This window comes from Notolepis coatsorum (assembly GCF_963971535.1).
Source record: "Notolepis coatsorum genome assembly, chromosome: 4".
Lineage (NCBI taxonomy): Eukaryota > Metazoa > Chordata > Actinopteri > Aulopiformes > Paralepididae > Notolepis > Notolepis coatsorum.
The window spans coordinates 16,152,436-16,165,692 of record NC_140168.1 but is presented as its reverse complement, the minus strand read 5'-3'; the positions used below and the strand labels follow the sequence as shown (position 1 = coordinate 16,165,692).

The following is a 13,257-nucleotide window of genomic DNA, read 5'->3' as shown; positions in this document are numbered from 1 at the left end:
GCATATACCTTTTGCTTTCTAAAGATACTGGATGGACAGTAGCCTGATTGTAAAATAACTTTTGTTTATGAACAGTCATTATTATATATTAACTTGATTGATGGACGAGTGATTTTGTTTGCAGATCATTCAGTTTGAAGAAAATGTAACACTGTTTAGAAAAATCGTTAAGGCTATTATTGCAATAAGGGGGTAGGTATAAGCATATTGCTTCTTCCTATACCTTTTCGGACAAAATACTTGTTTTTAATTTTATCTTACTTTATTATAATATTTATTTTCACAGCAATTATCTTTGTTTTTTTTGTTTTTTTTACATTGTTATTATTTGTTGTTCTAAATAAAACTATTTATTCATTCATTCATCCTTGACCATCTGCCAGAGGAAAATAACAAAGTCGCCATGTTGGAGCAGCAGAAAATGGCCGCAGAGGAGAAAAACCTGGAGACGCAGCGCATCATGGAGGATGACCGCAGGAGCCAGGAGGAGAGGCTGAGGAGGATGGAGGAGAAGTGGGAGGAGGAGATGAAGGAGAAGAAGGAGGAATTTGACAGAGCCATGGAAAGGAAACTGCAGGTACAGAGGGATCTGATAGAGAAGGGCCACAAAGAGAAGGCTGAGTTGATGGAAAGGGAGATTATGGAGTTGAAGAAGATGAAAGCCTCGACAAAGGAAAGTAGCTTCTTCGATAAGATCAAGCCATGGTTCAACGCCGGACTGGACATCGCAAACACTGTCATCCAGTTCAAGATGATGAAGAGGATGTTCAAGTAAAAGATGATGAAGATGGTGTTCAAGTACAAGATGATGATGAAGATGATGATGAAGTAATCGACCGAAGGTTCTAAAGGTTACTAGAGGTGGTCACCAGGGAAAGGAAAGAAAAGATTTAAGAAAAAAGAGATTTTGGAACACTGTTTATCTGTAATGGAATGTTTTAGAATTATCAGTTAGTGGAGTAATACTTAACAGAAAATATGATTTACTTTAAGTGCTTTCATCTGTAACCTACAATGTGTAGAGGCATACAGTAGGTTTGTTAACTCAAAAGAGGGAGGATGTTGTGTAGTGATATATGGATCTACTTTATATGCTCAAGCTAGTGTAGGTATACACACTATAATAGCAGTGCGATATAAGCGGCTGGGCGGGAGTTACGGGAGATGACAAGTAGAGCTGCATTTGGTTGTAACTGTCACAACGGTTAAATGAAGTTGGACTTCGAAGGTTTCGGAATCTCTGTTTCTACAAGGTTTACTCCTTGAAGCCTCAAAGTGTGAGGAGTAGAAGTGGGACCTGCTGCTGTCTGTGCGCAGTGTCAGTAACTTGTCAGAGACACTCTGTTGACATAGACAAAACAAAGTTGCTAGTTCTATTTCCAAATGAAATAATGTCCAGGTCAGGCCAGCTTGTCAAAAATATCCAAGGTTCACTGCAATTCTTTTCCACTGTCGAGAGATTTTGACTGATGCTTATTGATGACTAAATGGACTTATTGTTCCTGCTTTGATAAATCTATTATGCACATTGCATGCGACATTTCACACTGTAGTTGTTTTGAAGTATTTTTTTCACACGTTGAACCAATAAACTATTAAATCAAATCATCACGGGAGAGAGTTGATCTTTTACAAATATTGATTGAACTGTTCTGGGCCAAAATAATTGTATACGTGCATTCTTAAATTAGATGGTATGTTCCTTCTATAGTGACTGTACTAAAAGCTAAAATGTCTTCCTTTATATACAATTGGCAGAACACTTGGCAGCCATGCAGAATATCCTTTCCTCTTGTCTTTGTCGTGTGGTTTGAATTTGCATTAGTAATCATGCTCATAACGATTGAGTGTGATTTGGGTTTTGTAAAGTAGTCAACATTATTTCTAACCTGAAACAATTCCTTCCAGATGTTTTCCTTTACTACTAACTACTGTAATACTACCTCCACTACTATTACTACTACTGCAACTGCTACCACGGTACTAACTAATTACAGCTAACTCTACTATGACTGCTGCTGCAGTTGAAGTGGCTGAAAACCATACAGTGTATAACAGTCCAATGAGGTCCATAGGGGAGTTAACTGGGCAACTTAGATGTACAAGGCCTATGGCACTCTTAATATTGTATACGGTTTGCAACCATTTCCTCAGTAGAACATGTGAAAAGTGAGCTTCCTGTTTTGGAAAAGGGAGATGTATCATGGCTTTTGAAGGCTAAAGCACTTGCTCCATTGTATTGGATTGGAGTTTTCACAGTGATCTGTGAGATGATGGCCTGTACTAGTCAAAACTATGCCAGACAATGTTCTCATAAATAAGTGAACCTGTTAAATAAGTGAACCCGTCCTTTAATAGTCATGAATATGGTAGGTCAGACAATATAAAAAACAAAAGAAAAACAATATATATGTTTAGACTGCAGATGAAAGTGGCCCAAATCAGATTTCTTTGCTCATGTGTGACTCAGATCGGAACAGTGAACAGCACAAATTACATGGACTTTGATCTTTTCAGGTCAGATTTTTTTTGCAATGTGACCTCAGTCATGCGACTTTCATGCCATTTTTAAGTCACTAGTCTAGAAATTCTTTTCACGTCGATCTTCGTTGTTATTCATTCATAAATTAATTAATTTTATTAAAATGTGCCCAAAAAAAATCTGATCTGAGCAATACATCTGAATTCAGCACTAAGACGTGCAGTGTGAACGAAGCCAAAGTAGCACTGAGCTTTATAGAATTGTAAGAGCATCTTTACAGCGGAACTCTCTGCCGGGTCCAAAGTCACTGGTAGAGACAACAGGTATTCCTAGTATTCCAGAACGACGCATGCTGCCCCCGGAGACAAGAATGCACATTTAAGTCTTCACTTTTCTTTATTACAGTATATAGATTATTGACCTTGTTTTGGAAATCTTTCTTGCTACAGAGGAGAGAGAGCGAGTGGTCTTGGCTGAGCAGGAAATGAAGGTGATGAGAGAGAAGGAGGAACAGCTGGAGAAAGAGACGCAGGAGATGGAGAGGCTTCAACAGGAGACCATCCATCAGCTCAAGGTATCGACCCTGAACATACTGACTGGACAGCCAGGCACAGTTCACCAATACAGAGCTGCCAGGCTGCCTCTTTCTGGTTTGGCGTTGGTCTACCTGTGTGCCAAACGGCGCATACTGTATATATAACATATAATATAACCGATAGGGCATACAGACCCTCATCTGCACCTTTGCTTACACTGTTTCTTTTTCTCATAGATTCAAGATTCAAGAGGTTTACTTATCACATATATACCAGGGCATACAGTGAAATGTGGTTGGCCATGCCCGCTTCGATTGTGCAAGAATACAATAGTAAATAAGTAGAAGATGATAAAGTAGACATAAAATAGACATGATAAAATAGACATGTAATAAATCCTGGCTGATCCACACACCTCTAAAACATCTTAACAAACTGGGCAGTGCATTGGATCTTCATCTTTCCCCAGTGCCTACATAACAGTTCAGCCCTCCCTTTAACATTACACGTTTCCTCCTCGATGACGCACTTGAACCACTGAGTCCTTATTCTAACGAGCTGCCTAACACCGTGACCTCTGTCACCTTCAGATCAAGGGCGATCAGGAGGTGGAACAGCAGAAGCGCGAGATGGAGAGAGCGATGGAGAGCAAAGTGCAGGAGATGAGGTTGTTGCAGGAGAAAAACTTCACGGAGAAGGAAAACCTCATGAGGGAGGAGATTGCCAGCCTGAAGACGAAGATGGAGGAGATCAAGCAGGAGGAGGACAAGGGGGAGAAGTCTGGCAGATTTGCTACCGTGGTGCGCAGTCTCATGCAAGGCGTCAGTGAGGGCATGGGTCACTATTCCTCATACCGACAGGCACGCGAACAGCGCAAAGCGGCAAAGTATGCTGCTGGCAAGGGTGTAACTAGGAGGACGCCGAATGTCAACAATGCAAAACGGAATCCAGTCCAGCCAAAAAAGGCCGGCTCAGGAGGATTATAATTGTTCTGATTCTGAATAGCGTTCACAGCTTAACACTTTCGCTGCCACGCTATTCGGTTATCATTACCCTTAGAATGCCAGCCTTCTAGTAGTTTCCGTGGTCGTTGCACTATGTTTGCGAAGCTGTTTAGTGTTCTGTATTATAGCTGTAGAGACACGGTGTGGCTCATTTTGACAAACATTACTTGTAGTCCAGCATGGGAATAATAGTTTGTTTCCACACGCTGTAGTTTGTAGTTTATTACACGCTAAACATCGCGCATTTCCAAGATAATACAATCTTTTTTCATAGATCGCGAGATAAACCGTGTTATGTGCAATAAGCCCAAACCGTTCTGGCTGATCCCCTGAAACCCTGAATACTCCCAAATCAAAGGTATATGACATGTAGATATATACCATCACAACAAAATCGTCCGGTGAAACACAGAACTGTGATTGTTAGAAAAACACGTTTCAGATTCGGTCAAATAGACATAGAATGTACCTTACCTTAGCCAGAAAGTATTCCAAGAAGAATAATTCCAAGTGATCACATCGCCATCGCGGTTACCAGTGTATATGTCTATACACGTTTCGATGGTCAAATACGCTTAGGCGGCGGAATTTCTAGGTGATTAATGTGAATCTATGTCCCAACAGGAGGAGTGGCCACAGGCCAAGCAGAAGTGATTCAACCCAAGCCATCGCAGTTCAGACACGGATGATACCGCCACCTGGTGATAGTCGATCGGCATTGCAGTTCTAATGTGTGGGGGTGGTAAAAAATGATGCAGATCGCTCTGGGCAAGTCTGTAGAGGGGGGATTAAAGTAAAAAGATCAAACGATCCAAAAACAACTTTTTACGTTTTTGGCACTCAACCGTCGGCTCCCAATAATGACTTTTTACGTTTTTTGCACAGAAAGTGTTTTCTTGATCTTTATTTCTTCGAGGTTTAGTTGTATTTTTTCTTTCTTTTTTCTTCTGTATAATCTTCTCTCCCTGAACTGTATTGTTGAGATTCAGGTAGTACTACTTACTTGAATATAATCTGTTAACACTGTAACTATGAAGCAGTTAACTAACTAATTTAAGATTTGGTTACCGTAAATTGACAGCAAATAATCCCTGTTCTGATTATTATTAAAAGTGGTGATGAATTCATTGAGTTTAATGATTCATTTGTCATATTAGTTATTATTCAGAGGGTTCTTTCAGAGGGTATATTAAGATAAGATAAGATATTCCTTGGGGAAATTCAGGCATAGCAGTATGGGGAGGGTATATTAAGATAAGATATTCCTTAGGGAAATTCAGGCATCATAGCAGTACGGGGAGGGGGGTACAGGTGTGGGCAGGGTAATAGTAGAAACTAGACATAAATACAGGCAATACAATGATTGATTGATTGACATTTTTATTAACGGATTGCAGAATGGGTACAATGCAGTAGGGCTCAATACACACAATTGTTAAGGGGATGCAGACCAGACTTTCGTCTTGTTTACATCAGGGTCCCTGTAAGGGACCAAGCAGCCAGACAAGGAGGACACAGTGGTTTTGGCAAAAAAATAAGGGTTTTATTTTACCCATTTCAAAAACATAATTTAAATATAACATAAATGGTCAAAATAATACAGCAGGACAAAAACAGACCTGAACAGAACGGAAGACAATGACAACTAAGAACTCAAAACTATATATAGGCCCTGGCCAGATACATCTAATCTAAGTGGGCTAATTGATAATTAATATTTTACTAAATAATATCTTACACTTCTAATTAATCTAACAAACAATAAACACACAACACAACTACCAAACTGCACAACTAATAATCTTAATTAATAAGGAAATACATATAAGGAAACAAAATTACAATACAATAACCCCCCCCCCCCCCCCCCGACATCTCCCGCAACATGGTTTGGTCCTCCACCCCCCCCCCCCCCCCCCCCCCATCCGGCCATTTAGGACCGATCAGTCACAGCTGCTCTGTTTGTCCAGAGTGGGGATGGCTGGCTGCAGAGTTGGAGAAAACAAACAATGATTAACCATGTAAGTCAAATAATAAAGAATGGACATGATATCAGTACGCAAGTCTATGTGTCGTGACTCGTGTGTCATTTATGTGAAATAGAAATTGTGTATGTGTATCATGAATGTAAACGTGTACAAACAATACGGTTAACATGTGCGGGTGCGGTGCACAGACGTATCCGTCACAGTCCCCCATTTTCTATTCATAACATTTATGACATACACGACATACAGATATACAGTACTGTTACATCCAGACATTTATGACATACAAGATATACAAATATACAGTACTGTTTATTTACAGCCAGAGTTTCTAAAAGAGAATATATACAAATTATAGTACAGTAGAAAAGTTTAAATAGGCAGTGTAAACAATATATTTACTGACAGGTCATGTTTTGTAAACTGACGTTATGTTTAGAATGGAATGAATACATGGGTCGGGAAAGATAGTTAGCTCAAAGCTAATCCGGAAGGGCAGCTAACAGTAGCTACTGTCTAACTGTGATGCATTTTCTGTTTGCAGTCCAATGTTCACCAAAACACACACCCACACACTTATAATTTGTTCCTCAACGTTATATAGATGCAAATGACATGTCGTCAGCCTGTGACTGCAACTTGTTCCTGTTTGCGGACGACTCAGCCCTGCTGGTCTCTGACAAGAACAAATTGCAGGTTGAAAAAACCCTCAGCACGGAACTAGGCAAAATCTGCATATGGCTCGCTGATAACAAACTATCATTACACATGGGCAAAACAGAGTCCATTCTCTTCGGTTCAAATAACAAACTCAGCAAGACCGACGGCTTCTCAGTTACAGTGGGTGACAATATTGTCACAAGGAAAGACGAAATTACCTACCTGGGTTCCATCCTAGAGGCAAATCTTTCCTGTGACAAAATGGCATCCAATGTAATCAAAAAAGTCAACCAACGAACTAGATTCTTGTACCGGATCTCCTCTCTGGTAAACAAGAATACCCTGAGGACTCTGGCAGGAGCACTCATTCAAGGGTACTATGACTATGCGTGCACCTCATGGTACCAAAGCACCTCAAAGGCGCTTAAAACAAAATTACAAACATCACAAAACAAACTGGTCAGACTACTACTTGACCTGAACCCCAGAACCCACCTCACCCCTGCCCACTTTGCCAACCTAGGATGGCTTAGAGTAGACGACAGAGTACAGCAACTTGCAATGGGCCTGGTCTACAAGATACACTATACGACCGGGGTGCCCATGTACATGTCAAAATACTTCCCAAAGGTCAGTGAATACCACAACCACTACACCAGAGGAAGCTCAACAAATCATGTTAAACCCAGATTCGGCTCAAACAAGGGACTAAACACGTTTCGCAATTATGCCACAACAATGTGGAACGCCCTACCCAAAGCTGTAAAGGAATGTGAATCCCTGCCCACATTCAAAACCGCCCTTAAAGAGCACCTACGGGAGGCTGCAATTCGAAACTGGCCACCGTAAATGCCCAAAACCCCCACCACCTCCTAATAGACAGTCTCCTCCCCACCGCATGTATATATTCCCTCCCCGCCGTATGTATATTCCCCTCCCACCCACCCACCCCCTCCTAATGTACAGTCCCCTCCCCATCATATGTATATACTCTGTCAGGATCTAGGGGTAACAGTACTGTATATTTGAATACCGCCTATGTCACAAATGTATCAGTACTAAATACCTATATGTCCCTATGCCATAAATGTCATGTATGTTATGTATGTCATAAATGTCTATATGAATTGAAAATGGGGGACCCTGATGGAAACAAGACAAACGTCTTTCTCAGGTCTGCATCCCCTTAACAATTGTATGTATTGAGCCGTACTGTATTGTACCCATTCTGCAATCTGTTAAATAAAGTTTTCATTCATTCATTCACACAGGTCATGTTTTGTAAACTGACGTTATGTTTAGAATGGAATGAATACATGGGTCGGGAAAGATAGTTAGCTCAAAGCTAATCCGGAAGGGCAGCTAACAGTAGCTACTGTCTAACTGTGATGCATTTTCTGTTTGCAGTCCAATGTTCACCAAAACACACACCCACACACTTATAATTTGTTCCTCAACGTTATATAGACAGGTCATGTTTTGTAAACTAACGTTATGTTTAGAATGGAATGAATACATGGGTCGGGAAAGATAGTTAGCTCAAAGCTAATCCGGCCTGTTTAACCACTAGCTTCTGTTAGCTAATGAAGGCTAATGCTGGCTGAGCAAGGAAACTAACAGTAAACGTTTTTACATGAAATACAGCCCAAAAACCCTGCTGACAAACGTTTGCTTATTAAATACATTCTATACTATAATAATACAAACGTTTCATTGCCTCTCTGTGCCGACAAAGTTGTTTAAATAAGGGGAGAAAAGTAGCTAAAACCTATGTATTTGGATGGGACAGGAAGTACTATTGGCAACCGGAAGTCAGCCGGAAGTGCCTACTTTCAATTTGTGCAAGTGGAGAATTGGCAGGCAGAGAGCCTTGCTACTACTAGTACTAGCCGAATGAAAATGTATCTGTTTCACCTAACAACATTATTGCTCCGTGATCATAGCCATCTAAGCTAACCACTATTTGTAAAAGCCACAACCACGTTACCATATTTGTAATAATGTAAATCATTGTGTTTGTGTATACACCATTAGAAGCTAACATAGCTTAGCTTGGTAGCTATTGTGCTAACAACATATCCCGACATCCGGCTCGCTGGCCGGCATGAACGGCCGACCCAAAATGGTTCTCTCCTCTCTGTACACCCCCGTCCCCACGGGTACCCCGCCGGGGAGCCCACGGACGCGACAACGGCGGCAGCCGCAGGGTGCTCGAGCCCGCAAAGGCTAGTGGTACACGATAGCTATGAGCTAACTAACGCTACAGGCTCAAACACCCTACGGCCGCCGTCGCGTCCACAAGATCCCCGGCAGGACACCCGCGAGGACGGGGGCACACAAAGAGGAGAGAACCACCACACAGGTCTGAGATGAGGACCTGCACATGATTTTACTCGTTCCCCAAACTCCTCTACATGCCCCGATCTCAAATGGTTCACGACAGTAGACATAATGCTAACGTTAGCCAGCGCCATATATCGAGTAGTACTATGACCCGAATTTATACCGTAATGAATCATTAAAAAATATACCGTTAACTGGAATATGTTGTTTCTTTACACATATGTTGGATTATGTAATTGGGTTTTCATGACAAAACAATAAAAATCGCTACTTTACATCAGGGTGAACGCTGAACCGAGTCAAGCCGCGGGAGGCGCACGGAAGCCGGTGAATAAACAACCGCATTGCCCCGCTGGCTCTTCAGCAAGGAGCCTCCACAGCTCCAGTTAACCTAATTTATACCGTAATGAATCATTAAAAAATATACCGTTAACTGGAATATGTTGTTTCTTTACACATATGTTGGATTATGTAATTGGGTTGTCATGACAAAACAATAAAAATCGCTACTTTACATCAGGGTGAACGTTGTTACACTGCCACCACCCACTTCAATGACAGAGCTCTCATATTTGCGAATGCATAAACTATAACTTAAATTATGGCTATGTGTCTAATATGGCTGTCGCGAAGTCATTGATAAGTGACAGCCATATTAGACACATAGCCATAATTTAAGACATAGTTTATGCATTCGCAAAATATGAGAGCTCTGTCATTGAAGGGCTTCGTTCTACAACGGAGGAACGGCCGCTGCTGCTGGAGCTGGACCGAGTAGAGACGCCGGCGGCGGTGCACGGAAGCGGGGACTAACCACCGCATCGCCCCGCTGACGTTAAAAACGCGAAATAACGTTACTGATGTACAGTGACACCCAGAGTTTCTAGTTACAGTAGTGACGCGTGACTCGAGATAGTCCTAACACTGTAACAGTGTCCTAACAGTGTTTATTATTTCATAACTGTATGGGCTTTGTTTATACATGTACAGTGACGAGTGAATCTACCGTTGGTTGTTAAAAACGCGAAACATAATAATCAGTCAGCAGCGCTCCACTGCTACCGCAGCCCAACACAAGTGCGTTGGAACAGCAGCCCAACACTACAGAAGTTGGTTGCCCGCGCTGCCGCGCTTGCTCTTTGGATTTCATTTGGGACGTGGGACGGCTGCGCTTGCCTGCGCGTGGGGGCGCGGCCAATCAGAGAAAAGCCGAACACAAGTTGGTTGCCTTTAATATTCACGCGACCCGCACGGGCAAGGCATACGTTTCCTGACGTGACGTCACGGCCGTGCTAGCGTCTGATAAGCTTTTAGATTCGGCTCATTAATATGCACCTGTAGTGACGTCGGCGTTTGATAAGCTTTTTTGATTCGCGCGTGCATGTTATTCGTGCGTGGACCTTTTTAACTCTTTCAGAGTGGCATTTCCGGTGTCAAATGGAAAAAAATAAATAATGAAATTATATATCAATGACGTAAACTACCCATAATTGATCAGTAGGGTTTAACCTGGAGGTTGGGCTTTAAGCAGTTTAATGTTTAAGCAGACCGTTATTAAGACTAATTTAATGGCTGACCCCCCCATGGAGAAATGAAAAGACGACATGGAAGTCGATCAAAATCATCCCCTATATGTCCCCCTCTTCAATCTTGCTTTCAAATGCTGTGCATTGGGATGTTTCACAATCAATCATTGATTGATTGATTAGCTTGATATGTTATTTCTGACAAATGGGGGCCACTTACCCGCAAATTCCCGGGCTGCTTTTTGTTGCCAGTCCGCCCCCGCATCACAGGTCAGGTCAGGGAAGCTTTGTTGATGCCCTGATGATGCACCTTGTACCAGGTGTGACCATGTGGGGAATGCAGTGGGCCGAGGGTCGGCTTAGCGGCCAGGAACAAAACCAGTGTACTGGACGGACAGACTCTTAAATCATCACACAAGCATACACACAAAAGCACCTTAGTGACTTACACACCACACAAGCACACTTATTACACGCACACACTGCTGCTAACATATACCTTGTATTGTATACGTTTGTATAGATGGAAGATACGTTTGTGAGGTAGCCCAGCCAAAGGGTCTAGGTGGTAGGAGGCAGACTCGAGAGGCACAATTGAGGTCCAAAAGTGAAAATTTAATTGCAAAAGGTGAATATCTTTACAGATGTGCGGGGAGAATACAAAAAAATAAATATACAGTATTATACACTTACTTACACTTAACTCATATTAATTTCAAATCAAAATAACAACATGCTATGGCAGCATGCCTGACCCACTCTGCCCAACTGACAGAAACCAGCTGGTTATATAGACCCATAAGTTCTAGCCTAATAATTTCTGTAGAGACCATTCTTTCCGCAGGGGTGTGCTTCATTGACACCTAGGTACAGGTAAGTATTTCACATGGGATTTTCTTCATATGTTTTCCATCACACAACAGTAAACCTAAAGTCAAAGTTTTACTATAAGGTTCTCTCTAGCTTTCAAATACATAACAGCATAAACCAGAAGCACCCATGCCATTGCCAACACTGATGGTCACTGCCGGAGTGGCCCCCTTCCCATTCAGTGTTCCCGCAGCTGGTGAGTTTGTCTACACAACAAATAATACATTTGTTGATTCAAGATTCCTTTATTGTTACATCAAATTATTATAGAGTACAACTTAAGTATAAGAAAGTAAATTATACAAGTATAAGAGAGTGTAAAGTACAAGAGAGTAAATTATCCAAGTATAAGAGTACATTATACAAGTATAAGAGTAAATTATACAAGTATAAGAGTATAAAGTAAAGTATAAGAGAGTAAATTATAGTAGGGCGGCTAGGTGGTGTAGTGGACAAGTCACTCGCCACCAGTGTGGAGACGCTAGGATTCGCGTGTTCGAATCCAGCTCTCCACATTGTTTTTCAGTTTGGCTGGTCGTCCGCAGTAATACACATTGGCCGTATTACGGGGAGGGAAAACTGAAGGGTGGGGATCGAACGTTGTGAACAAGCGACTCCTACAAGTCGGTTGGTGCGCCTGCGCAGTAGAATCAGGAAGTGTCGGGGGCAGCGTGAGCCTCCCACGCGTTACTCCTCGACACTGAGAGGTCGAGCTGCGCAGGTGAAAAGATGCGACTGCTGTTACCTCAAGTACCGGAGGGGACTTGTGCTATGTATGACTTAGTCCACATTGCAGCCGGCTTGTGGGAGGCAAGAAACAGCGTTCGTGACAGGGGAGGGTTGAATTGGATGATACGAAATTGGGATGGGAGAAAAAATACAGAAAAATGGGAGAAAAAGTGGATCAAAAAAAGAGAGTAAATTATACAAGTATAAGAGAGTATAAAGTAAAGTATAAGAGAGTAAATGATTGGATTTTGGCTCCTTGACATTACAGCAACAATAGCAATACAATGACAAGAGCCCCTCTGTGAGAGTTCCATGGCTCGTGCCGTCGGGTCTCCAGAGCAAGTAGGACAGAATTCAATGTGCGAATCACACCGAAACAATCTGGATGGATAAATAGCACTCCGGGTAAGGGGGAAATACTGTATATTAGGGCTGACCTTCGAATAATTTTTTGGCATTCGAAGCTTCGGGGCCGAGATTCGATTTTAATTCGAAGCTTCGAGATTAAAGAAATAATAATTATACATTTATTTTTTTGTTTTGTTGTGGGACTTGTACAGCACTTTGTTCAACTTTGTTGTTTTTAAATGTGCTCTAGATAAAGTGGATTGGATTAATTAATTAAATTAATAATGAGTCGGGAGCTGCGCTGCCTGGGCGGCTGCTCTCCGTTACACAGCCAACAACATTACAGTACATAATTATGTTGCAACCTTCGTCTATAAAGCAAACAATTATATAAATATTTATATGTAGTTAATAGAGACAAAGGCAGAATTCGACTTAATTTTTTATTAAGACATGTTTTTATATGGGTCGGGACACTATAAAAAATACTATAGAGAATTGTCAGTGCTGTAAAGTTTAAACCTTTTAAAATCTTAGACAAACAAAACACTTTGCTTTTATGAAATATTGTAAGCCGTCATTTGAGGCTTTATAAAGGCAGCACAATGAACACAAATCTGTCGGTGCCGAGTCCGACCTCATCTTAAATAACAAACGGCATTGCTTGTTGTAGTTAACAAAGAGAGGCAGAGTTGATTTTGCAGGTAAAAAAAAGATTTTTTTTTTTAATATATTCAAATTTTATTTTCCCATTCGAATCCCATGCCCATC

The 13,257-nt window shown here is 41.5% G+C and overlaps 2 protein-coding genes across 3 annotated transcripts in view; both read left to right on the top strand.

Moving 5' to 3' along the window:
- Nucleotides 1-5,149, top strand: part of LOC311226860 (guanylate-binding protein 1-like) — a 48,763-nt gene extending 43,614 nt beyond the window's left edge. Inside the window, exons 10-12 of one of the 2 annotated variants that reach the window (XM_084312282.1) lie at nucleotides 2,932-3,056; nucleotides 3,609-3,818; nucleotides 4,647-5,149. In XM_084312282.1, the coding sequence (XP_084168408.1) occupies nucleotides 2,932-3,056; nucleotides 3,609-3,818; nucleotides 4,647-4,676 (365 nt within the window). In that variant the 3' untranslated portion in view covers nucleotides 4,677-5,149. Of the gene's footprint in view, nucleotides 1-2,931; nucleotides 3,057-3,608 lie in introns of both variants that reach the window. The other variant, XM_084312281.1, reaches the window with a different exon arrangement.
- On the top strand, nucleotides 392-1,597 carry LOC311226869 (uncharacterized protein). The gene has a single exon (XM_084312296.1). It carries the CDS (start codon nucleotides 404-406, stop codon nucleotides 773-775), a length of 372 nt encoding a protein of 123 aa, XP_084168422.1. The 5' UTR covers nucleotides 392-403; the 3' UTR covers nucleotides 776-1,597.
- Nucleotides 5,150-13,257: the final 8,108 nt, after the last annotated feature.